General features: G+C 43.5%; 1 protein-coding gene across 1 annotated transcript in view; it reads left to right on the top strand.

Moving 5' to 3' along the window:
* Nucleotides 1-1,285: 1,285 nt before the first annotated feature.
* caln2 (calneuron 2) overlaps nucleotides 1,286-27,717 on the top strand; it is a gene marked incomplete at both ends in the record, with an annotated part of 79,490 nt that continues 53,058 nt past the window's right edge. The window contains 2 exons of the mRNA XM_083774583.1: nucleotides 1,286-1,403; nucleotides 26,842-26,985. Coding sequence (XP_083630709.1) covers nucleotides 1,286-1,403; nucleotides 26,842-26,985 — 262 coding nt within the window. The remainder of the gene's footprint in view (nucleotides 1,404-26,841; nucleotides 26,986-27,717) is intronic.

Genomic DNA, 27,717 nt, shown 5'->3' with positions numbered 1-27,717 from the left:
GCACAATTTGCTATTTAATTTTTACTGATTATGTATATAGTATACGTATGACGTAAGAAATATGGTAATTTGTGGTAATTTGGTCCCAGCAAACCAGGCACAGATTTGCTGTTTTCTTGCATAAACATCAAATGGCGGAACAGCTGTCACGGTTTTTGGCACAAAGTAACCACCGCTAATCAATTTACAACTACAGGCCCAGGCCGTAGCGTAACGGTCTGGGCACCGGACTGGTAATCCAGTCGCAGTGTGCCGCGGGTTCGACTCCCGGACCCGACACGGCCTTTACTGCATGTCATCCCCCCATCTCTCTCCCGTTTCCTGTCAGCCTACTGTCTGTCCCTTCAAAAATCAATAAAAGGCGTAAGCCGCAAAAAATAAAAATAAAAAATAAATTACAACTACACACTTTATATATAGTATATGCCTATATATTTCTTACGTCATCATTTAGAGCTAGTCATACGTATACTATATACATAATCAGTCAAAATAAAATAGCAAATTGTGCCTGATCTGCTGGGACCAGAGTACATGGTGTGTATGTGTACGACTAGCTCTTAATGATGACGTAAGAAATATGGTCATTTGTGGTCATTTGGTCCCAGCAAACCAGGCACAGATTTGCTGTTGAAATGAGGGTGGGGCTAACGCTCCGTTTCAGTGTCTATCCTTCTATTACTCTATGAGCAGCGCATGTTATGGGCAGTCCCCCAACTCATAAACATCAAATGGCGGAACAGCTGGGGGATATCAACACATATCAATGATTTATTTGTCTCTGAAAAACTAAAAAGGGATCCAGAATATATCTACAACGATAAAACAGTATTTCTTATATAGATAGAAACTTGAACCATACTTAATAATACTAGGTGTTTATATGCATAAAGTAGGTAGGTAGCAAATAGTTACATCTAAAAATTATACATTTCAAACGTTCCTTCACAGAGATACTGAGATTTGACAGTTTACAGCGGTCGAAAGGACTTGCGCGCTCTAGTTGGCCATTTATGGCCTACTAGTGTGCAACAAGCAAGTATGCACTCGACAGAGTGCAGTTCTAGTTTTTTACAGTTGTTAGACGGATATATATTAATCTGTCCTTACTGTGATTGTTTACTTGCTTACTTACTTGTTATAGGCTACTGATATGATATTTTTTGTTTTATCATTATACAATACCTTTACTGGCCTTTATTAATATAGCCCCATATTCTCTCTCTCTCTCTCTCTCTCTCTGCGTGCGTGCGTGTGTGTTTGTGTGTGCGTGCGCAGGGGGACGATGCCGTTCCATCATGTGCGAGCGGGTCTGCTCTACCCTGACAACCTGCTGAGCAGCTCCCTGTCTGACAGCAGCCAAGGCTTCCAGCTCAACAGCATCTCCACGGAGGAGCTTGGAGGTGAGAGAGAGTGAGAGAGAGAGAGAGAGAGAGAGAGAGAGAGAGAGAGAGAGACTTTATTAAATTACTACGGCAACTCAGCTCCAAACCACAACATTACACACTCCATTAAACCTTGAAATTAAATTAAATATTTTTAACTGAAATTTAAAAATGAAGTCAAAACTAAATATATATATTTGTCTTTTTTTTTATTTTGTATCTGTCTGTCCTATTTTGAAAAAGCTTAATAAAAATATTCAAACACAAAACTAAATATATATATATAATACATTTATTTTATAACATTCATGCATTTAATGTAAACATTCTGAAGATACTATGAATAGTCATATGATTGACAGCGAGAGTGAAATAAGATCGGGACAGATTTGTAGGGGGGGGGGGGGGGGGAAATAAGCCAATTTATATCACTCCCCTTCATCTGTGTATGAGGAAATATTGTAAAATGTATGAGAAATGGGTTGTGTTTTGAGTGTATCCCCTGAGATGCATCGTTAGAACAATTCAAACTCCATTACCAAAGTACAGTGACAGAATTGAACAACATAGGAAATCAATGTAATCTGGCAATTAAGCGCAGCATCAGGACAGACATGTTGAAACACTGCATCACTGAGCTGCAGCAGGGGCCTTTTAATGGCTCGGTGATATTCTTTGAATCGTTCAATGATTTTTCTGTAAGCTTATATAGATATTGAACTCGGGGCGGGGGGGGGGGGGGGGGGGGGGGCTTATATTTCACAATATAATAATGCTAGACTAAAGAACTGTGGCATTTGTGAGCACAGTATTATGAGGATGCCTTAACAGTATAACACTACCAAAAAGCTGGCCTTCCTTTAATGAACATGATGTCTTCATTAAAGGGGCTGTTCTACCAAATCACACACTAGTGATAACACTCAACATTTACCGACACACTTGATTACATTTTAATACACTTAATTGACTTACATTTTTACCTCTGCCATTGAATTTGAGCGTGTTTGTCTGTGTGTGTTCATCAGTGTTTTTGTCCGTTAGCTAATATAGCAGACCACTAAGCCGCTTAGCATTATATTATGCATGTCCTAATGTCTGCAGGCGGCCGTGCACATTCAGCTTAGTGTGAGCTGTCACAAGTCAGAGAGCATGATGGAGAGAGGGTTGACAATGAATGCGTATGAAGGCAGTACGTGTTGTAACATATATGTTTCTCTTGACACACAACATGTTACATTTTACATTGGGGCGGCAGTGGCTCAGGGGTAGAGTGGCCGGTATAGAGAGGCTGCATGGGTGGCAACCGTGAGGTTCCCGGCTCGATGCTGGGCATCCCCCGAGTTGGTGTCGAAGTGTCCTCGAGCAAGACTCGAAACCCCTAATTGCTCCCGATGTGCATGTTGGTGTCACCAATGCATGGTTTCCTCCACCATCGGTGTATGAATGTGTGTGTGGATGGGTGAATGCACAATCTATGTAAAGTGCTTTGGATAAAAGCGCTATATAAATGCACCATTTACCATTTGCATTGCAACCTACAGTATAAGTTTAATTTGTCCACTTTCAAGTTGGTTGCTACACCGGAATTGGTGACCAACTCGATCAGTAGACTTCTTACTTTTTACTTATTTTTACGTCTTACTAGAGTGTACCATTAAATGCTGCTCCTCTCATTCGGGTCCATTTAGTTTGAATCATTTTATGATGGATCAGCTAGTTGGCACTCTTTGGCTGCATATTCATCTTTTAAACTGTTTTTGAGGGCCTCCTATGCCCAGCTTTCCGGTTTTGTTTAACACAAACATTGGCTTGTGATTGGCTGATCACCCCATAGCGATGATTTGATTGGCTGAGCAAAGTACATATTGAAGATAAAAGTGAGCGCAGAAAAGTGAGTACACAAATTGTGATTGGCCAGACTGAGATGATATATGATGATGTATGATGATAAGAGCGCCCCTCACTTCACATGGGTGTGCTTTTTATCAATTTGGACAGAGATGTGGGCACCTGTCATTTAAATTCCTGTGCTGATTTGTGTTACCGCTCGCCACTGTACAAACATAATTCACACAAGGCATTAACAATCAGTATCTCTTGTCATAGCCCTCACCCGTTGTCCCCTCCCTTTTCATAAACGTGCACATCCCAAAAACATTGTCGTCGTGTGTGTCCACGTAGCTCAGTCGGTAGAACTGGGTTTAATGCCGGTCATTGCCAATTTAGATCATTTAGCAGTATGGCTTGAGTGAGGCAAGATGTGTGGTAAGTGCCGGGAGCTGATTGTAGGTGTTGCACTCCACCTCAGCAATCCATATCCCAGGGGTCTAGCCTAGCGCATTGAAACGGGGATAGACTCCTGCATTCTCGGGTACTGGAAAAGTCTCTCTGACCTACTTACAGCACATGCAGCAGAAAGATGGAAGTAGGTAGTGCCTCCTGGCGGGGATTTGCACTACTTAGCGCCCCTTTCTAGTTTCCATCTTAATCCAGTGTCCCTATAATAATCAAGCCATCAGTCGATTCACTGAACACTTGCTTTTGCAAAACAAAACTGGTATAGACAGTCAAGTATTCACAATTTCACATGCCATACATGAAGCCTTCAGCTGTTTGGCAGCCGTTCTTTAAAGGACAGGACTTTTGATGTGCTGCTGCGCTACTGGCCGGCTCAATGCAGGCAGTGCCTGATCCCACTTCAGAGACACACGCAGTCTCTTCCAGGATCAGTTAGCGCAGAGAGATCAGCCCAGAGATCATCCATCACCCTTACTGTATATGCTGTAACCAGGATCCCAGCAGGTAGGGGGTGTGTGTGTGTGTGTGTGTGTGTGTGTGTGTGTGTGTGTGTGTGTGTGTGTGTGTGTGTGTGTGTGTGTGTGTGTGTGTGTGTGTGTGTGTGTGTGTGTGTGTGTGTGTGTGTGTGTGTGTGTGTGTGCGCGCGTGCGCTCTGGGGGTGCTGCTACGCACAAGCAGGGTTGTGTTGTACATTCACGAATACACAGTGAAACATATACAGTAGTGGAAGACATGTAAACATGTGTGTGCGTGTGTCTCACGCATGCAGTATGTACACATTGCATTGCACAGTAAATGCAGTAATCCATCAGCTCTCTGGGATTCTATTGAGAATGAATGCACTCCTCTCCATTGAGAGAGAAACAAATACATCACCCTTTGTTTTTGGACAGAGCAAGCCACAGTCTCAAGACAGATTTATCCTGTCACATGCCGAAAATAGCCGATCGACAAGTTCCCAGCACGTCGTGTCGGATTGGCCACTTTCGGAAGACAATACCCTCATACGGTGAAACATGAATTGTACTTCACTCTTTTGTGATGCTTGCTGTGCTTGCTTGGTAATATGGAGAGGGGGGAAAGAAAGGAGAGAGAGAGAGAATAGGAGATAAGGTCATCTTTTATTGTCCCCAATGGATATTTGCCTGCAGCTTCACAGGTTGGTTAAAACACACCACAGTGAATCACAATACAAACAGTAAAACACAAGAAGCAACCGTCAGACAGACATTGATCCAGCGTGACATACAGATACAGTATACAACGACAGACATTGATCCAGCGTGACATATACAGTATACAACGACAGACATTGATCCAGCGTGACATACAGTATACAACGACAGACATTGATCCAGCGTGAAAACGCCTTTCTGTGTTCATGGATTTTGTTTTTAAATACTTTTTGAAAATATTCCTGGTTTGCTGCAGTACTGGCCTTATTGTGTCTTCACAAGAGTCGTGTTTTCTTTCAAGAGGGGATGAACAGGATCAGACGCAGTTTGTCTGGCTTTTTGTTTCACCTGAGTTTTGTACATACAAAATCAGAGAGATGAAAAGTACTGAGAGAGAGAGAGAGATAGAGAGAGCACACTGTGCTCTAGTTACTAGCCTTAGGGGGTATTTACTGACTAAGACGGAGGTTGTTGCGACTGAACACCCCGACTAGCAGCAGCAGACTGACGGATCAAGATCCATATCTGTGACTGGCTTTATACCACAGGCAGACAGGCAGGCAGGCAGGCAGACAGGCATACAGGCAGACGGACACCTTGTCAGGATGAGAATTATTAGTAAGTAAGCAAGTAAGTAAGTACATTTTATTTTTAAAGCACCTTTCAAAACATTGTTACAAAGTGCTGTACAATGGACAACAAGGTAAAACAATAAAAAATAAAACACAAGCAATAAAAGTACAAGAAGAAGGGCATTTAACAGCACAATAGGTCAAGTAGAAAAAATCATAAGACAAAATTCTTACGAAATAAATAAGTTTTTAACAAGTTCTTAAAAACCTCATCAGACTGCATTTTTTATCGCAAACGGCAGGGCGTTCCACAGTGTGGGAACATCCACTACAAAATCCCGGTCCCCCTTAGTTCTAGGACAATAGCTGGAAACCTGGATGAGAGGGGCAGTGATTGGCCACATCACTGCAACTGGAGAGTGTTGTGGTTAAGGGTCGAAACACTCAAAGAAGGTTGGGGACCACCCGATGACCTCTCTTCCTAGCCTAGGCTTTATCCATTATAGATGGATTATAATTGCATCTTTGATGTATTTACAAACTGAACTCCCTGGGCAACCAGTGACCTCCAGGAAAGTCTGGATGGCAACCGCGGAAGGTTGGTGACACTGGAGAGACAGCTGACTTCCAGGAAAAACTGGCAGGGTAACAGGGGCCAGCAAACCCTGTTGCAGCACTTGCAAGAGGGCACCAAGCAAGCTACAGAACGTACAAATGAGCAATACCCCCAGTGTATTGTCCAATTATGGATGGACGAGATCATGATCAAAATTGGGCATGTATTATGTGATCTGGACATGTGCTCTCATCAGGGAGAGAGAAGAACTGTCCACATTCCGTGGGGCAATAGATAGGCTGCATGCAACTCCTGGGGGGTTGGGTGGTACCTTCCTGTAGAGTGAGGGGTGTTTTACGACACCTACAGAGGAAGGGGAAGTACCATTTCAATTCCTGTAATGTGGGTCGATATGTGTTCTAAAGTCCATACTTAGATATTGGGTTAGCAAAACACCTGTATAATATCTAAGAGTCGACCAGTTTAAGCTACTATCATAAATAATAGCAGCTAGCCTAAGCCTTACACCACAGGAAGTGTGGTGGAAGCTGGCTGACAGGCATGGGCTTAGAACCACCTCACTCAGACAGAAGGAGCAGTCTGGGCTTTCGATTGGCTGACAACTTGGTCGGGGAGGTGTGACCTCATTCAGGGCCTGCTGTATTCATGTGTGTAAACTAGGAGTGGGTTAGATAATTAGATTCAAGAAGACCATGAGAGGCAACAGGCGAGATGGCCAATGGTGAATATATATTAACGTGCATTATTAAGAACATGTTGTGTTGTAATATGTTTAGATTGTAACAGAGTATGTATTGTGCCTCTTGTTTTGTCTCCCAAATAAGATTTAAAAGCATAGAAGCATAGGAGGTAATGTTGAACTAATCTGTAATCAGACCAACAGCTAAGTTGTACCAGGGGCCTATTTCACGAAACTTGGATTAGAGATTAAGCCGGGCTTTAACACATATCCTGGCTTAATATATCCTGGATCAGTGCTTAACCGGTTTCATGAAAGCTGGTTGATCTTGCCAGATTAACTTAACCAGTTAACCTGGATAATTATGTTGAGGCTTGATTCGGTTTCATGAAAGTGATGCTACATAAGTTACCATGGAAACTAATGCTTTGGACTTAGCCTGCTCCGGACCAGGCTAACAGCCAGGCTTAACCTAATCCTGATGTCTTTACTGTTCATTAAGCAGTCAAACTGATCACAAACCAATGATGTTTTCCAGATTTATTCAATTATTATGGGTTTATGTTGCCTTATTTGTATCGGTCTGCATTAAAGGACTAATTTAAGCACTATATAAAATCAAATAACCAAAATATATAGGCTGCACAACATCATGACAGCTTGTGAGCTTGTAGATCAGCTGCTTTTGGTGAATATTCCCCATGAATAGGTTTGCTGTCGTGCAAGTGCATGGTTAAGAAGAATTATTATATTATTTTTTATTATTTTTGTAAAAGTGAAAACCACTAAATATTACCATTACTCATTGTTTTACAACATATTACCATTGTAACGTTTCACCCACTACTAGTCCTACATACTTACACCTAGAAACCCCATTCAAACCTATTTAGGTTCATCCTACGGTGGACATGTGTGCCTGAAAAGGAATCTTTGAAATGTTTCATAGTTTTAGAAATATAGTGCTTTCAAATTTGAGACATTTATAGGCAGATAGTGGCACTTTCACCTAGAAACTCCATTCACACTTTGTAAAATTCAGCTTACTGTGGAGACACATGCTGGAACTTTTTACTTTGAAATGTTTTGTAGTTTCTGAGTTATTTAACTTAAACGCCCAATGCATTCTCAATGGCAATAGCACAAACTTTGGCATGCTACATGAACCCATGACCCGGCCCTGTCTGGGCAACAACCCCCTTCCCCAAAGGTAGCTCCCTCAGAGGAGGGAGTTATGGCCAAATATCACAATGCGACAATATCATTATGCTTACAATATTAAGAATTCTGTTTTAAGTTAATAGTAGTGGTAAAATGTAAACTATATTTTTGGGGTAGTTAATCATTCAGTCTATCCACTATTGAGAGTATTTTCTCTCTTTAATTACAGCAGCAATATTTATTTTAGAAGCTTAAGTCCTTGTATCAGTAAGTCTTGAATAGATTAGTAAAGATAATGAGATATACAGAAGGGGGCTGTAATGCAACTATTAAGGATGCAAACTGCCTTAATACCCCATGAAGAAGAAGGATCAGTAAATCTGTGATCCACATAAGGGGTCTAGAGACAAAAAGCCAGACTGTCTATTAAGCCAGGCTTGCTGATCCCGGCTCGCCAAATCCACCAATTCTGAGCCTCGCTTGGCTTTAGTGGAACGGAATAAACCAGGCTGTAAAGATCAGGATTTAAAAAGCCTGGCTTTGGCCTAAATCCTGGATTAGTTAATCCAAGTTTCGTGAAACAGGCCCCAGATCGGCTCTAAAGGGGCCGGTCTGGGCCAGCTTAGAATGTTTCAATGAGAGCTGAACTCCCAGCCGACAGATAGGTTAGGAACAGGCTATTAGGCAAAGATCCGGAGTACTGTATCCATCCTGTGTCAGGGGGAGGGGGAAACAAACAGTGTGTATGTAGTGTGTGTTTACTGTATGTGTAAAAACCTTATAAAAAGCATGCGTTTGTAAAGAGAAGCGATTATTGGAATGTTTTAGTTCAGCCTATGCGTGTTGAATCTTAGTTAAAGTCTGTCTGTTGCTGGGTCCGTCGGATACTCTGTTAATCTCCTGAAATCCAAACACCCAGAGTCTCCCGAGAGGAGGGGAGGAAGAGAGACTCGCTAGGACAGATTCAACGGCAACAACAACGACAGTGACACAGCTGCAGAGAAGGCTCAAACAACCCATCTTGACTCAAAACAAGACGCAAACCACAGTCCTGGAGACCTAAGTGCCTGCAATCCCCCAAGAACACACAATGCAGGTGGAGCCTCCTGCATGTTGGCTCTGGCATAGAGAAAGGACAATAGCTGGAAGCCTGGAGGGGCAGTGATTTGGCCAATCACTGCTGACCCGCCAACTGGAGAGTGTTGTGGTTAAGGGTCGAAAAAGGTTGGGGACCACCTGATAACCTCTCTTCCAGGCCAAGGCTTTATACATTATAGATGGATTATAATTGCATCTTTGATGTATTTTCAAACTGTGTGTCATCGGCGTAGCAATGATAGGAGACGTCTTCTAAACTATTTATCAGAGCACCAAGGGGTATAGCATGTAAAGGGAGAATAGGACTGGACCTATAGAATGAAACCCCACATGTCAGGGGAGCGGAGGAGGAGACATAGCTGTCGACAGCAACGCTTCTCCCCGACAAATAGGATGAGAACAAGACCAGTCCACTTAACCCCGCCCACTGTTGGAGCCTCTCGAGGAGGATGGAGTGGTCGACCGTGTCGTATGCTGCACTTCAATGGAGCAGCATCAAGACTGAGCATTCTCCGACATCGCTCTTCATGATGATGCCACTAAAAAGTGCCGTTTCAGTACTGTGTTTCTGGCGGAAGCCATAGACTGAAAATATAATATATTAGTATGGTTTAGAAATTGTAATGGTTGGTTACAGACAACTTTTGAGATAAACGGGAGTTTAGGGATAGGTCTGCTAGTAATTACTGTGGACTGTTGGTCAAGGCTTGTATTTTTCAGGAGAGGTTGGATAATTGCATGTTTGAAGTTATCGGGTACAAGACCAGAGGATATAGAACTGTTAATGGACAAAATGTATGGGTGTAGACTGTTAAAAACTGCTTTTAAAAGTGCAGTGGGAATAATATCAACAGATGAGGGACTAGATGAGGGATGCATGTGTGAGACAATAGGTATACATTCTTCTAAGGAGATTGTAGTCGTTATCAGAATAGACAGGAATCGGAGGGGAAGCTGGATTAACTAGGGTGTTAATAACAGAGAAAATTACTTTGGCCTTATTTTAATGTTTTGTATATTTTTGTTCTTGCTTTTTGATTAAAAATTAAGAGAGACCTTTGGTTAAAATCCAATGGTAGGTTGGACTTTTTCCATCTGCGCTCAACCTTTCTGCACTCTCTTTTCAGTATGCGGATGTCATCATTCATCCTGGGGGTTGAATTACATGTAACAGCACTGGCGCTTATCTTTTTAATTTTGAGGGGGGCAACTAAATCAAGGGCGGACAGATAGATGATTAAAATAGCCGACCAGGTCATTGGTGTCAGTTGGAATTGACCCATCCCATCCTTACATGAGGTCTGCAAAGACAGAGGAAAATCTGTCAGCAGAGTGGGTGAGCGAGAACGGATTGGTGTAATGGGTAAGGTCTCAGGGATAAAAGTAATATATATCTGGCCAGAACAAAGAAATCATCTACTGTATACATAAAGTATTTATGTTCAAACCCAGCGTGAAGACCAAATCCAGAGTGTGACACTAATCATCAAGTCGGCCCGATATAATGCTGAGTCAAATTCAGCAATTGAGTAATGTTAATAAAATCCTTAGCAAAGTTATCGAAAGCATTGTCTATGTGAGCATTAAATCAATCAGGGTCAGGTTATCAACTTCGTCACAATGGACGATAGAAAAAACTCACTTTTGGACAAGTGGCAGAGGGGGATGACAGACAGACAAAAACAACTGGCTGAAATGCTTGCGCAGGTAAATTCATTTCTGGAGTTGTAAAAGTAACTTATCTGGGGAACGTCACAAGCCGATTTCTATTGTGCTTTCCGTCTGTCTGTCTGTCTGTCTAAAATTGTGCTCACAATATTGTACTAAATTATACTGTACAGTAGGTGTCACGTGTAGGTGAGGTAAGAACCCAAACGCAGGACAGCCAGGCATGTAGTGTTGGAAACCATTAAATGGTGTTTTAATTCAGATAGGTGAACATGAAATAACTTAAAACAGACTGAAACAGGATACAACTAGAAAAAGTGCCCTACTGGGCACAGGTCTCCACCAGGATGAGCAGATGTGAAGAATTCCAGGCAAAGGTTTTTCCTTGGCCTCTAGGGAGTTGGCATACAAAGTTATCCACAGATCCGTGCAGTTAGAGGTAAAAACACTTTTCGGCCAGTTATAGCGCCACCTTGAGGCTGAGTTGAAATTGTTCATGTGGCATTTCGTCCTCTGCCTAGTGGGAATGTGGGTGCACAATTTCACGGAAATCACGCGATGTGTTCATGATTTGCAGCATTTGGTTTGAAACTGAGCACTCCTGTGAACTTTGGAAGCCAATCTTAACCAATCAGGATGGAGTCTGAGAAATGTGAAAGACCGGTTTCGTTGAATGGCTGTAGAGAGACTGTGTACCAATTTGCGTGATGTTTGGACAAAATCTGTAGGTGTACTGTGCAAAAACTTGTTTTGCACAAAGCGGCCTCCTGGTGGCGCTATAACAGGCCGTTCTGGAAAGTTTGGGGCAGAGGTTCATCGTTGGCATCCAGGGAGTGTGTGTGGAAAATTTGGCATCGACCGGGTTAACGGTGGCCGAGATTAGCTGCTCACGGACACACGGACGGACACACAGACGGACGGACACACGGACGGACACACGGACGGACGGAGTGCAAAACATACTCTCCCCACATGCCTTCGGCCTGGTGGAGACAATGACTCAACAAACACTGACTGGGGAACAAGACTGATATACACATGAGGGTTGATTACAAAATGAGACACAGCTGGAGCAAACAAACATAGAACCATGAAAACTAGACCAGGGAACAAAACATAGGAATACAAGACCTAGACTGTACAATAAATGACAAAAGTCTGTGACTGTGACAGTACTTCCCCCTCAAGGGACGGCTCTTGACGTCCCACAATGTCCATGAAGAAGAGGGACTTGGGGATAGTGGACGGGGCAGGCTTGAGAGCACAGGTAGACAGGAGGGCAGGCAGGGAAAGGGGCTAAAAACCCCCAGAGCGTTCTTCCACTGCAGTGCTGGGACAAGGATGGGGCATAGAGAGTAGGTCCAGGGAAAGGGGCTGAAACCCCTCGGAGCTTTCTTCCACTGCTGGACAGGAACAGGGCATAGTAGTGGGTCCAAAGAGCAGGGATAGGGGCTGAAACCCCCCGGAGCTTTCTTCCACTGCCGGACAGGAACAGGGATTGACAAAGGGACTGAAGTGGCATAGGACAGTCAATACTTGCATGACCAGGACTTTGAGCGGAGATATTGGAGCCATCACGACCAGGACTTCTAGGAGTGACACTGGAAACTTGCACAACCAGGACATCACAATCAAACTAGCATGTGCTTCAGTAGTATCCCCTCCCAAGTAACAGTTGACCAGCCGGTGTATCAAACAATTTCCCCCAACAGTCGACCAGCCAGCTGTAGCACCAACAATCCATTTGCCACTCATAGGGCTCGTACTGCAGTAACAGAACCATACAGCTCACCGGGTGAATGGAAGCCTGTATGGTAGATGGGTGCTGTCCGCTGGGTCCATTTGGTTGAGTCATTCTGTCACGTGTAGGTGAGGTAAGAACCCAAACGCAGGACAGCCAGGCATGTAGTGTTGGACACCATTAAATGGTGTTTTAATTCAGACAGGTGAACATGAAATAACTTAAAACAGACTGAAACAGGATACAATGACTCAACAAACACTGACTGGGGAACAAGACTGATATACACATGAGGGTTGATTACAAAATGAGACACAGCTGGAGCAAACAAACATAGAACCATGAAAACTAGACCAGGGAACAAAACATAGGAATACAAGACGTAGACTGTACAATAAATGACAAAAGTCTGTGACTGTGACAGTAGGTGCGTGTGTGCGTTCGTTCGTTCATGCGCGTGCGCGTGGGACTGCATGTGCGCATGTGTGTTTAATCTCATCATTTGACAGTTTTCCTGCAAACTGGATATGCATGGGGATGCAACAGATTAGGTAATCTTTACAGTAGTAGTCTGTCATTATAGAGTACAACTACCTCTACCTTATAGAGTAATCAGCACCCTACCAATATTATCCTGGCATGTGGTGTCTTCTTCATTGAACACAGAGATTGTTTACATGAGTTTGCCCCAATTTGTAATCCACAATGCTGGAAGTGTACAGTGTACGTTGCATCTGTGCCATATTGTATTTCTCCTCCACTGTGTTTGTGCTTTGAATAAACTTTGATTCTCCTACTTACTTTGTCAGATACTGCAGTGGTTCTCAACCTGTGGGTCGGGATCCCAAGGGGGTCCCCACAAGATGTCAGTGGTGGTATCATGTGGGGATCGTGTGTGTGTGTGTGTGTGTGTGTGTGTGTGTGTGTGTGTGTGTGTGTGTGTGTGTGTGTGTGTGTGTGTGTGTGTGTGTGTGTGTGTGTGTGTGTGGTAAAATATGACTATGGCAGTTTGGGCTTGTTTTTGTTTTAGTAGTTAGGGAGGCAGACTTTTGTTTTGGTTATGATTAGTTATGATAGGCCAGTGTGTCTTTTCTTTTCTTACTGCTTTATTGTCTCCACCAGGCCGAAGGCATGCATGGGGAGAGAGTGTGCTGTATTTTGCGTGTCTTAAAGGAGAATTCCATGCTAGAATACTTTTTTACCTTTCTTAACTTTCTTTGTAGTCGTTACATCCCCACCAAAGTGGTCCAGGTGTTTTTTTGTGCAAAAACTCCTTATTGGTTATTTCCCCTACCATAAGCCCTCAATGAATTGCATTGGATTGAATGGGAATTGAAAGTGTGCCGCTTGGGATATTATTTACATTATGAAGGGAGGATATATACAAAAAGATAATAATTTTGAGCAATGGAAATAAGCGAATTAGCACAACACCCCATAGCCCCATTCAATTCCCATTAAATTCAATGCAATTAATTTAGGGCTTATGGTAGGGGAAATAGCCAATAAGGATCTTTTGCACAGAATAACACCTGGACCTCTTTGGTGGGGACGTAACAACTACAAAGAAAGGTAAGAAAGCCTTTTAGTATGGAATTCTCCTTTAAGTAGCAGGTCTTATTACTTAAGACCTGGAGGCGTGGCCAATGCTCTTTGGCCACTCAGAATAGCACATTTGTTGATATTACTCCTCCAGATTCTGTCCAAAAATCCCGCGAATCGTTACACACTATCTCTATAGTCATGTGTTCAAGCCGGATCTGTCTGATATTTCATATACCATCCTAATTGGCTAACATTGGCTTTCAGAGTTTGCAGGATTGGCCCGTTTGGAACAAAAAGCCTCAAATCATGAACGTAGCGTGCAATTTACGTGAAATCCTGATTGGGGTCACATGATGACTCAAGTGCTTACGTCAACAAGTGCTTGACTCCAATGCACAACGCACGCATGCATACACACACACACACACACACACACACACACACACACACACACACACACACACACACACACACACAGTAACTATAACAATAAAAGTATAGTTGTTTTCTTGTGCCTGGCTGTAGGGCCCGTAACAATGGAAGTTGGAGATCCATGGCTATACAATTATACAATACCCGTTGTACCCGTGTCAGAGCACCCGTTCCATCCATCTGTCTGTGTCCCTTTCATGCCCATCTGGAGATTTCTGTATCTGTCTCTCTGTGTCCCTTTATTCATATAGTTATATGTGGAGTTCTGTGTCAGACATGCCATGAAGTTTTGTGATGTCAGAACAGGCCAGCTCCATACAGTATATGGAGATATAGGGGTGATCAGGTCCAGGGCCCGGGCACGGGCAGAGGCTTTTGTTTTGATACTGGACCACCGTGGGTCCGACAGACTCAACACCGGGCACTGCACTATATATATTTTTTTATTATTTTTTTGGTGCAGATATATATTTCAGTCAGACAACTCTTAGAGTGAATTTAGAATGTATATTTTTTGAGCATTATTGCGCATAGATATATGAAGCATAGATTGGCATCAGGGTTCTGTCCCTATTCAATCCCTGTAACATTAACATTTTAGTTAAGTTAGGGTTGTCCTGATCGGATCGGATGATCGGAATCGGATCGGCAGCCAAAAAACCTGATCAGGACATCCCTAGTATCAATATTATATCCATATCATGATATTAGACTGGATATTGTCTGTGATTTTTACTATTGTGATATGGCATAAACGTGTTCTATAAAATATAAATATTGGATCATCTGATCGGAATTGGATCGGGAGCAAAAAAAACGTGATCGGGACATCCCTCGTTATAAGCCAAATAGAATGACAGGGAATGAATAAGATCCCCATGCACTGGGATCTAGAAACAGAGCCTACAGGTGGATGCTGGGGAGGCGGTGGGATTTGCAAAAACTTCATGAGCAGCAGGTTAGCAGCAAGCGAGGCAGGGAGACATGCAGTAGCAGCAGCGGCACATGCAGTAGCAGCAGCGGCGCATGTCCGCACAGCAGGAGAGAAGCCAGGAATGAGCAGGTAGGCAGATAGGTTTCAAATAAATAGCCGCTCTGATCAGGTAGAGTGCATGAGACTAGTCACCTGATCAGGTGACTAGATCACGAGTTGTCTGCCTGAACTAGCTAGTAGCTACGCAGGGCCAGGCTTCGCATCATATATATATATATATATATATATATATATATATATAATCTTTTTGATATGTCAACAACTGTGCTTGACTCCGAAGACTCCGCACACTTCACATTGGTGTGATTTTTTTTTTTTTGGGACCAACTTTTTTTTCCTGAAGGAACCCCTCAAGCAGACCCCCTCAAGCATTTAGAGAACCATGATGTACATACAATAATCACACAATATATAAATATTTTTACTTTTAATCCATGCAGCGTGCATAACAATGAAACCGTCGATAGATTCAGTGAACATTTATTTTGCAAAACAAAACTGCCTTAGCAACTCAGGTAGCCTATATGTAACAGCCATAGATGAAGCCATCAGCAATCTGATTGGTCTGACCTGTTTTCGAATGAGTGAGAAGATGTATGACATTTTCTGTGGGGCAGAGGGCAGCTGTGTCATCCAAGGACAGCTTGAAATTTGCTTTTCGGAATTCTCAGTGTGAGTTAGCCTAAAGAAGAGCCACGCGCAATGTGATAAAGCTTTATCTCTGCCATGGCAGAATAACAATGCAGTGCGGCTGTTTGATGTGGTCAGCAAAGCTACCGCTACTGGCCCGCTCATCGCGAGCAGTGCCTGTGCCTGATTCCACTTCCGAGAGGGATTTCACACACACTCTTCCAGGTTAGCACACAGACAGACAGTAGTTTATCAGCCCTGAGGATTACAGCTGGCGTCTCTGCTTTCTGAGTCATTGTCAACATCACTCTTATATTCGGGAATCAGGACCTGCAGCTGTGTGTGTGTGTGTGTGTGTGTGTGTGTGTGTGTGTGTGTGTGTGTGTGTGTGTGTGTGTGTGTGTGTGTGTGTGTGTGTGTGTGTGTGTGTGTGTGTGTGTGTGTGGGCTAGTCAAACTAATTGGGCTCATAGCAGGTGTGACTACAAACCTGTTGGGCATTGAGATAATCGATGCACAGCTGATAAATCAGCCATCCCCAGTTCCCCACGCACATTCAGGGGAGAGAATGTTACATCTGCTCTTCTCTGTGCCATTTGGTTTTGACTACTACACTGTAAGCAATTATGTAGACAATAAGAGAGAGCTTCTGTCCAAAATAACACTGTCATCTTCCCAGCTGCTGCACCATGTTTGCATCACCAAACGTACCTTGGTCCATAGCTTATTGGCCGGTGGACAACAGTGACATACAGCCCCTTATTGGCCGGTGGACAACACCAACATGCCGATTTGCTCGTCCACATATGACGTAAATTCTCCATTCATTGTCAATTTGAATTTAATGTTTGTGTAAGACGAAAATCTACACTAAAAGCTGAATATAGGAGGAGCGCTATGTAATACATAGACATACACCAGGCGTGAATCGGCACAATTAAGTGCAGCACAATTGTTTTTGCTAATTTACAACTCAGTTGTCATTTTCATGCCCAGCACCCATGCTGTGTAAGAGCCAAATGTACTCGCGCCAATTTGTACACCCATGGGTGTTTCTTCCACTTGATATGTTGCAGTGAGAGGAGAGCTGTTTCCCCATCTCCTGACATCATTATATCTCATAATTCTGCTCTCGCAGATGTTTATGTGCTCCAGCAAGGTCCATTTTCTCAGCAGAAAACTATTTGCTTCTCCTCTATTATTTAAGAGCAGTTGCTCCTGGTTCTTAAAGGGACACTTCACCCTTTTTGCAAAAGAATATATGTTAATGACGTTTGGAAGATTTAGAACGCTTTCCTGGGTGGCGTGTGTAATATGTGGTTTTAGATATTTTAGATTTGAGCAGTGAGCCCAGTGTCTCTGATGTCATCGACACTGGGCTAACTTCCTTCCTGGACTACAATTCCCATAATGCTTTGGTGCACTGCTCCTCCTTGTGGATAGGGGGAGGGCTGTCTTACTGACGTCAGAGACACTGGGCTCACTGCTAAAATCAAAAATATCTAAAACCACATATTACACACATAAAGACCCTCAGGAAAGTGTTCTAAATCTTCTAAACGTCATTAAGATATTTTTAGTTTCCCTTTTAAAGGGAATGGGAAAAGACACTATAGGGCTCCATTTTCGTTTGATCTTTCTAAATACACTGTTTTGGGATTTAGCAGTGGGGAAGGGGTGTTCCCCCACTAAAGTTGGTATTTTGGTTACCTGTCTAAATCCCTAAAACACCTCCGTTACCCGTTATATTATGCATAGGTGTTGTTTGGGCGTTTTTTTACACCAATCACCAGTCCACGTGCCATTGCCTTTAAGATATCCCATTTCCGTTGCCCCTTTATGCCCAGTTCTATGCTTAATAGCCTTACGGTCTACAGCCCATGGAAGAGTGATGTGCTGCTGCCTTGAAGTCTCACCTGCACCCTGCTATATACAACTATATAAACACAATGGACGCAAGGAAGTGGCAGGCAATCACTTCTGCTGATTATATGAAAATTACAAAGAGCTAATATGAATAAGGAGAGTTGAGGCAGCCTGACTAATCTGTGCCTGGACTGACATCTCCATTGAGCCCTATATGGGCTCCATTTTTGTCGCCGCCCTTACCTGTGACGCGGCCCGCAAGTCAACCGCTGCCTTACAATTACGAGTATAGGAGCTTGCTGTCCCTTAATGGTATTTTGGTCCAGCGTCACCCTCTATCTTTTTTGCCGACACCGGTATTTGCGCCTAGAGGTGTGGTCATGGGCGTGTTGGCACGGGAAGGCGATAGTGGAGTTTAAAAGCACCCATAAACCGTGCCAAATTAGTTTGGTAGAGCGGCGTGCGGCGCATGCCTCAATGGAGATGTCCAGGCACGGAGTCAGGCTGCCTCATCTCTCATACCGTTCCGTAGAGACGGCCTACACGCACAATCTATATACCAAATGAAAGCCCTGTAGTTTACACAGAACTTTGATATTTTTTAAACGCACGAGAGTGTTCTTGGCTCTGTGCGGGTGCATGGGGAAAAAATGAAAAACGGCACGGGGGGAGCAGGATGCATCACAAGTGAGACTTCAAGGCAGCAACGCAACACTCTTCCATGGGAAGACCGTAAGGCTATGAAGCAATATAGAACTGGGCATAACGGGCAACGGATATGGGATCTCTTAAAGGCAATGGCACGTGGACTGGTGATTGGTTTCATTATTGTAACGCTCAAACCACACCTATGCATAATATAACGGGTAACGGAGGTGTTTTAGGGATTTAGACAGGTAACCAAAATACCAACTTTAGTGGGGGAACACCCCTTCCCCACTGCTAAATCCCCAAACAGTGTATTTAGAAAGATCGAACGAAAATGGAGCCCTATATGATTCACCTCCCAATGTATGTATGAATGAATGAACCATTCATTGTAAAGCGCTTTGAGCACTATAAAAATGCAATTCATTAAATGCAATTCATTATGATTGGTCAAATGTATTGTTGCTCCCGGTGCCTAGGCTTCGCAGAGATAAAGTATCTGCTGACCACCGCAGAGTGTAGGAGGCCAGTTTGGCCGATCAGCTATATATATGAACAAACACATTGCCCGGTTCGGAGTAGGGAAGCTGGGCAGGGTGGGTGATTTTTGACGCTGCACATACTCCTACAGGCTGGGGCATACCGGGGTATGTTGAACAGGAAATAATATCATGTGTATATGGACTGTCAATATTGAATATAGAATGAGAGACTATAAGTAACTCTCTGTCATTTATTTTTTTGCGGCTTTTGCCTTTATTTTATATTTTGTATAGAGGGACAGACAGTAGGCTGACAGGAAATGGGGGAGAGAGATGGGGGGGGGGGGGGGGGGTGACACGTAGTAAAGGCCGCCGGGATCGGGAGTCGAACCCGCGGCACACTGCCAGACTCGGGCTACCGGGCCAAGGTGCCTGGACCGATGAGCCACGGCCCGGGCCAACTCCCGGTCTTTCAACCATTAACAAACAATGATTATATGAGTGAATGTCAGTACGTTTCAGAACAGCATACCCTTACTAATTAAGGGGATGTACACTGCCGTTCTGAAGTGTACATCCCATATGTAAACAGTACACATGTCCTATATGTCCCATATGTACACACATTGCATGGTAATCCATCAGGGAGAAGCTCACTGCGAAACTATTGGGATTGCACTCCTTGCTATATTGAGCGAGAAACAAATAAATCTCTCTTTGTTTTTGGACAGCTCACTTGCTTGGTTACAGAGGGGTGGGGGTGGGGGGGGAGAGAGAGAGAGAGAGAGAGAGAGAGATGGCTGTGCTCTATAGTTGCTAGCCTTAGGGGGTATTTACTGACTAAGACAGAGGTTGTTGTTGTGACTGAACACCCCAACTAGCAGCAGACTGACGGAGCAAAGACGGCCTTATACCACAGACAGACAGACAGACTATTAACAATTGGCGGAGAGAAAGAGGGCAATAACGGACCGAGAGAGAAACTGAATGGGCTCCACTGCACCATTGATGTGAAATTCATTGTTGGGAGTACGGGAAGTCATGATCGAATTTCTATTGTGCATGCTGTCAGACGTGTTGCTCCATAGTGTGGGACACTTCTCTCTCCTCTGGTGTGGGATACAATGACAACCCCCCCTCCCTTGAGCATATGGGACACTGTGTAGATTGTAGAAAAAGAAGAATGAATGAATCACTGGATGCCATTCGAGTGGAGTGGAGAGGAGAGGAGAAGAGAGGAGAGAGCGGGAGAAAATCAAAGAAATTGGTGCCAATATAAAACCGTGTCAAATGATGTCAAATGAAGAGATTTCACACATGCATTCACGCGCACACACACACACACACACACACACTGCAGCCTTCATCAATGCAATTACATCCACAACACAGACGTACATTCCACCCTCGATCCCCCCCCCCCCCCACCCGTGATTGGCAGGTAATTAGCAGGAGATTGACCAGACAGCTTTGTGAGGAGGCAGGTGTGTGCCCCTCCAGCTCTGGCTGCCTGCTGAAGATGAGGTGTGTTGTGTTTACCGTGTGGGCCGTCTCTAATCATCATTTCAGGCAGCTGAGAAGCCTTTCATGCCTGGGGTGGGGGGCTGTCATATGAGGCTGAAGGTGACGCAAAGCAGCATGAACGGATTGAGACAATGGGCTCCCCAGAGAGGAGGAGGAGGAGGTTAAATACAATAAGATGATACAGAGACGGAGAGAGAGAGAGATGAGGTGAGGAACAGAGGGAAGATTAGAGAGGAGATTAAAGAAAATGTACTTTTATATTTTCTTCTTCATTCCATTTGCTAATGTTAGCTGGATTCTTCTAGTCTGATTAACAGACTGAAGCTGTGTGGAGCTTCAGGCAGTCCACTCAGAGTGGGCGGGGTCTATGGGCTGTGGGCGGGGTCTATGGGCTGGATCCAGGCTAGGACTCTTCGGCAGAACAGTCAACATTCGTGCCAGTGTCAGTGAATATTGATTTCACTGTTTCAGTCACTTAAATAGACTGTGACAGACAGACAGACAGAGGAGAGACAGATGGGGGGGGGGGGGGAGAAAGAGAGAGACACAGACAGACAGACAGACAGACGATGAGGAGAGAGAGAGATACAGACAGACAGACGATGAGGAGAGAGAGAGATACAGACAGACAGACGATGAGGAGAGAGAGAGATACAGACAGACAGACAGACGATGAGGAGAGAGAGAGATACAGACAGACAGACAGACGATGAGGAGAGAGAGAGAAACAGACAGACAGACGATGAGGAGAGAGAGAGATACAGACAGACAGACGATGAGGAGAGAGAGAGATACAGACAGACAGACGATGAGGAGAGAGAGAGATACAGACAGACAGACAGATGAGGAGAAAGAGAGATACAGACAGACAGATGAGGAGAGAGAGAGAGAGAGAGAGAGAGAGAGAGACACAGACAGACATACAGGCAGATGGGGAGGGAGGAGAGACAGAGAGAGAGAGGAGAGCAGAGATACAGAGAGAGATAGCACGTCAACTTATAAATAATAAATTGCCACTAGATGATATATCTTGGGGGACAGGCTGTACTACTAATGTCAATACGAAAGCGTATCATCAGCATTAGGGAGGTTCTTTCAAGATCTTAATTAATCTACCAATTACGGATCTGCTTAAAACATATACAGTAACATGCTGTAATCCTGTTGAAACATTCCATCCCAACTACTTTCAATTATTTCTGATAGAATATGAAGTGTAATTCATATTCGCACACACACGCACGCACGCACATGCATGCATGCATGCATGCATACATGCATACATACATACATACATACATACATACATACATACATACATACATACATACATACATACATATATACATACATACATGCATACATACTGCAGTTACTGATGACTACATAGAGGCGGACAGACATTTAGATCTAGAGAATTCAGTTGTAGTTGAATCAAAACACTGGTGAATGGTGATGACCTACAAGGTAGTCAAGGGCATGGAACTCCCTAGCCTCAATTTGCAACACTACATTTTTTTTATATTGGATTGAATCTAGAGTTGCAACACCCTCCATTGACAGCCCATTCATCCAAATAGAAAAGTCTGATCTGCTCCTATTAAACGACGTTAACTCACCAACATTGCAGCTGCAAGGCACGCTTGAATTCTCCTCTTTCAGTCTGCAAAGGCTAGAGTTTTTTTTTCATAAAAATCCACCGTAGACATGTTGTGAGCTACTTTCTGTCAAGACATTCTATGCAGGTGATCATTTTTCTAAATGTTGGAATTTGGAATACAAACTCAACAACACTTTGCAACTCTAGATTCAACCCATTATAACCACACCTGTGGTGCAACAATACATTTATTGTTATAGTTACTGTACTGTACTGTGCTCTGAACTGTATTGTAGTGTACTGTGCTCTGTACTGTACATTGATGATGTTTGGTTACCATGTTGATGATGTTTGGTTACCGTGAGTTACCGCGTGGGGGTCCCCGGGGGTCCCCCACAGCCCACACGAGCCTTCCCGCGTCCGCAACGGTCGAGAAATGACAGAGTTACCGTATTGCAGCTCTCCGTGCTCGGACAGACACAGGGACACAGGGATACACATACATACAGTACATATAGGGACACACATAGCTGTGTAATGGAGCGGAGGCACCGCTCAAAAACCTAGTGTTGCAAATTGCGGCGAGGAACCCCCCTACACCCCTTCCCCCCCTACACCCCTTCCCCTGCAGTATTACTGAGGTATACTCAATAAGGACAAGGGACGAGGGACGTTTATTAAACCGTGTATATTTCATTGACCAGAGTCCCCCAGGGGTCTATGCTAGGCCCCCTCCTTTTTTCACTCCACACCAAAAACCCACACCTACAAGCTGACACCTACGCCTGAGCTGACGTTGAGTGTGTTGTGTTGCGATGCATAGTGAGACTGTAGATCTGTTATTTTTGCGTGTTCAACCTATAGAATAGGGATTCTAAGGCTTGTGTGGTTAATATGATTTATACTTTGTCGTGTCATGTGCTGAAAATAGCCAATCTACAAGCTCACCAGTGCACTTTGCAGTGTGACGCACGTGTGGCTCGTACAGTAGATCGGCTATTTTTGTGCATGAACCAAGCATTAGTTTCCTGTCTCTCTCCACTGTCTTGTCTAAAAGAAGCAAAAACACCATAAATAAATCATCCGTGAGTGGGCGTAGTGTGTTCACACCTCATGCCACAGCTGCAGGGCAATGCCTGACAAGCCCATCAAATCCCATTTTTTATCAGACCATCACCATCCAACCCTGTGCTTCTAGGAGGCGACCAGCACTGACACTCTAGCAGTCTGCTGAAGGTGAAGATGAAGTGTACCCAAATGGTACATTTGTTAAATTTTCACATCCTTTTGACATCAGACAACTCTGTCAGTCATTCTGACATTCCATCTATTTTCCTCCTCGGTGGGTTGACCAATCGATCTGAACTGAACATTATGCATTGCATTGACCATTTGCATTATGCAGTGTGGTGTATTTCAGCGATGCGGCAGTGCAGGAAAAGAGGCCAGAATACCGATGTATGAGGTTACAAAGCAGGCAGCTTTATTTGTAGTAAAAAACAGTCCAGCAGTCAAGGCAAAGCACAGACAAAGGAAACGTCCTTTGTGGGTTCTCCGGATTTAAACAACACACAGTAAACTCGATAGCCGAAATGAGTTGACCGGATCCAGGAACCTCGATCACCCCTCCACCCTGTCCTTATATTGTAACTATAGGTCCCTCCTCTCCCGGACATACGGCAGGCGTTTCCTGACTCTTGACCAATGAAATATCTGCTACTAGCTCATACAGGTTCACAGAGGCGGGCCTTTCTGGCAGAGACACTAGACATTTGTAACTTCTAACCTTGCACTAAAACAGATGACTATTTTAAAGATACAATGACAAATTGTAGTTAAAACATAACCGGTCTTTAGATGAAACTGAGCACACTTATGAACATGGTTAATCATACCTTAAAAGTATATGAAAAATGGAAACACTTGTAGTTAGGAAATGTTTAACGGAACTATAAAATATAACTGAACACTTTCTCTTAAGAGGTAAAAACCAACACGGTGAAGTGAAACCCTATGTTCTTATCGTACATTTTAAAGGAGACGAGTTAAACTCACTTATTAATAGTTAGAGTCTCATCTTTCTATAGTGACAGATTGTTATAAAATCATTGAGTTTTAACCTGTGGAATTAGTTTACAAGTACCAAATGGTAACAAATGGTTCTGTGGTAATTTCTAAAACCTCTCCCCTCCAGGGGAGTGAGCTTCAAAGGGGTTAGAAACAATGACCCTTTGTTTTCAGGTGTGAATCGTAAATGCTCCCTGTCTCTTAGATTTTGAGAGAGAGAGAGATACTTTACGCTGTAGTGAAACACTTCAATTTAGACAGTTCATTTATCTAAATTATACGACAGCAGGTACTGAGGAAGTGATTTGTCCAGTTTCCCAAATTTAAGATGCAGCTTTTGAGCCCGATCGATTTGAATGGCACATGCAGGGAGCGATGAAGGCAGCCTTCCCAAGCTGATGAAGATTTTTCACTTTTTGTCCCAAATCTGTTCTCTGTAGTCATGCATTTTTCTCCACAGTTGGTTGGACAACTGAGGAATGGCCAACTGTGCACAGACTGGTTGGTCTGTAATTGCTCATGCATTTGCATTTACTATTGCAGAGACTGAGGAAATAGATTTTTCACTTTTCCAAAACGTAAGCAAGGGAAAAACTGAATACATTCTCTTCGGATCAAATAGTAATCTTAGCAAGGCAGATGGATTCTTGGTTAGAGTGGGTGACAATATTATCACACGAAAAGATGAAATTACCTACCTAGGTTCCATCCTGGAGGCCAATCTTAAAATGGCCACCAACGTAATCAAAAAAGTCAATCAAAGAACAAGATTCCTTTACAGGATCTCCTCACTGGTCAACAAAAACACCTTGAAGACCTTAACAGGAGCCCTCGTACAAGGTTTCTTTGACTATGCATGCACCTCTTGGTACCACAGCACCTCAAAGGCCCTTAAAACAAGGCTCCAGACCTCCAAAAACAAACTGGTCAGGCTCCTACTTGGCCTCACCCCCCGAACCCACCTCACTGCCCACTTTGACAGGCTGGGATGGCTTAGGGTCGACGACAGAGTACAGCATCTTGCAATGGGTCTGGTCCACAAGATTCGATACACCACCAAGATACCCATGTACCGGTCTAAATACTTCCTTAATGTAAACGAAGTCCACACCCACAACACCAGAGGGAGTGCAACAAACCATGTACAACCCAGATTCGGCACAAACAAGGGACTAAATTATTTTCGCTCCTATGCCACCAAAATGTGGAACGCCCTACCGACAGTCATTAAGACATGTGAATCCCTTGACTCCTTCAAAACTGCTCTCAAAGGGCACCTATGGACGGCTGCAATTCGAAACTGGCCCCCGTAAAATCTGAATCCTTTTCCCCTCACTGTATATGTTTATTTTCCCTTTTTGCTTCCTTTATGATGAATTCCTGTTCTGTTCTTTAACTATATAGAAGTGTCTATTTGTACGTCTCTAAATGTTTTGATGAATTGAACATGGTGGACCCTGTTGTAAACAAGTGTAATGCTTAATTGGGTCGTCCACTCACAGTTAACAGTCTTTGTATTGAGTTTGCGCTTGAAATGTACTGTAATTCTGTAAAACTGTTAATAAATATTTCAATCAATCAATCAAAAGCACTTTAGCATGTAGGTTTATTCCAGGGTTAAATGATCGGCAGGTGTTTCCAATTGGCTGGTCCTGAGCTATAGAGGCTATGCCAAGCCCCCAGAACAACTGGCCAACGTTGAATACCCGCCGCGGAGGTTTCACATTGAGCGCATGGGTGGTGACTATCTGTCTAACGTATTTGTCCCGTGTCCTTTGTATGATATATTATAGTATCCTTCTGTAGCACTTGTTTTCGAAGGACTGTATCCTGCGCTCAGTGTCTGCTGTGAGTGTCCAGCTCTCACAACCATATAGTAGGGTGGAGAGTACAAGTGACTTGTAAAGCCTAGCGTCACACCCAACCTGGGCTATATAGACTTGGTGCAACAATATAATAGTAAAGTGCAGAAGCTTTATTTCATATTTTTATTTCTTTCTGCAATAACCCACAGTAGCACTCGGCATGCAACACTGATATAATGAGTAGTCGGCCAATGGGGACATTTATACAGTTACGTGGCCATTCTCATGCATTTGTTTCTCTTTAGTGGGTTGGTCAATCAGACTGAAAGATGTTTGAGTATTTTTGCCACAAGCTATGGGATGTGTAGATGCAGTCCCAAGTCCCCTGGTATGGACTAGTGCAAATGAAACGGAAATGCATTAGCTACAGTGTATGTGATTGTGATGCATGGGGGAGAAAAATGCCATAATAAAGACTCCACAGTGCATTTTTAATTAATGTCTCTATAGGATAAGATACCCTCCCACCATAATCCTCATGTTAATTAACTACTTGAACCCTAACATCCTATTCTGGGCATCAAAGTCATTCTGCAAAAATAGGCAAACATTCAGTGAAAATAGCAGACCTGCAAGGTCTGTAGATCTACTATTACTAAGTTTGAGGGTAATCACACAAGAACAAATATAGCTTTATTGCAGTCTAATTAACTGAGGTGGATTAAATCACGATTGCTCTGGTAATCACATTATTGTAATCCTTTCCCATCTCATTTATTCATAGCCCTGCTTACGGTTGTTGTGCGAGGACATGCTTGTCAAGCGAGAGGCGGGATAGAAAAAGATTCATACAACAATTTAAAAAAATAAAATTGCATGTCTTGTCTTGCAGAGATCCGTGAGGCGTTTCGTGTTTTGGACCGCGATGGGAATGGTTTCATCTCCAAACAGGAACTTGGCATGGCCATGCGCTCTCTGGGTTACATGCCTAGCGAGGTGGAGCTCGCCATCATCATGCAGAGACTGGACATGGATGGTGAGGAACACACACACACACACACACACACACACACACACACACACACACACACACACACACACACACACACACACGCACACATGCACACATGCACAGATGGAACTCACACACACAAACAAAGACACGTCTTTGGGGAACCAAAGTTGTGTAGCAGTATGCATCACCTACTGTATCCCAACCCTGAAATGAACCTTCTCTACAACACGACTAACCTCATTCATAACTCATACTCAAACTCTTATAAGCTCTGAACGTAATGCAGCCACTTATCCCAGAAAAATGTCCTCATGTGGGAAGGTCTTCCAAAAAGGTTTCTATCCATGTGATAATTGTTTGAAAGCACACACTTATCTCTCTTCTCCTCTCTCTCTCTCTCACACACACACACACACACACACACACACACACACACACACACACACACACACACACACACACACACACACACACACACACACACACACACACACACACACACACACACACACACACACACACACACACACACATTGAATTATGATGCATTCTGTCAAGTTCAACCTCCTTGTACGGATATTATTAAACTTTGCTGTTTCATAACTTTGTTCAACTATTGATTCAACCCTCCGCATGGGGGTGTAACAAACAGGATAGTAATTGTGATTTAAACACACACCGTTATATTACTCAAACACACACTTCCTCCAAGTTGTAATAAGGCTCTCAAACATTCACTTATTTTCCGGCCAT

This window comes from Protomyctophum parallelum (assembly GCF_964188405.1).
Source record: "Protomyctophum parallelum genome assembly, chromosome: 1".
In the NCBI taxonomy this organism is placed as follows: domain Eukaryota; kingdom Metazoa; phylum Chordata; class Actinopteri; order Myctophiformes; family Myctophidae; genus Protomyctophum; species Protomyctophum parallelum.
The sequence above is the reverse complement of the archived record's forward strand: the minus strand, read 5'-3'. Positions and strand labels throughout refer to the sequence as shown.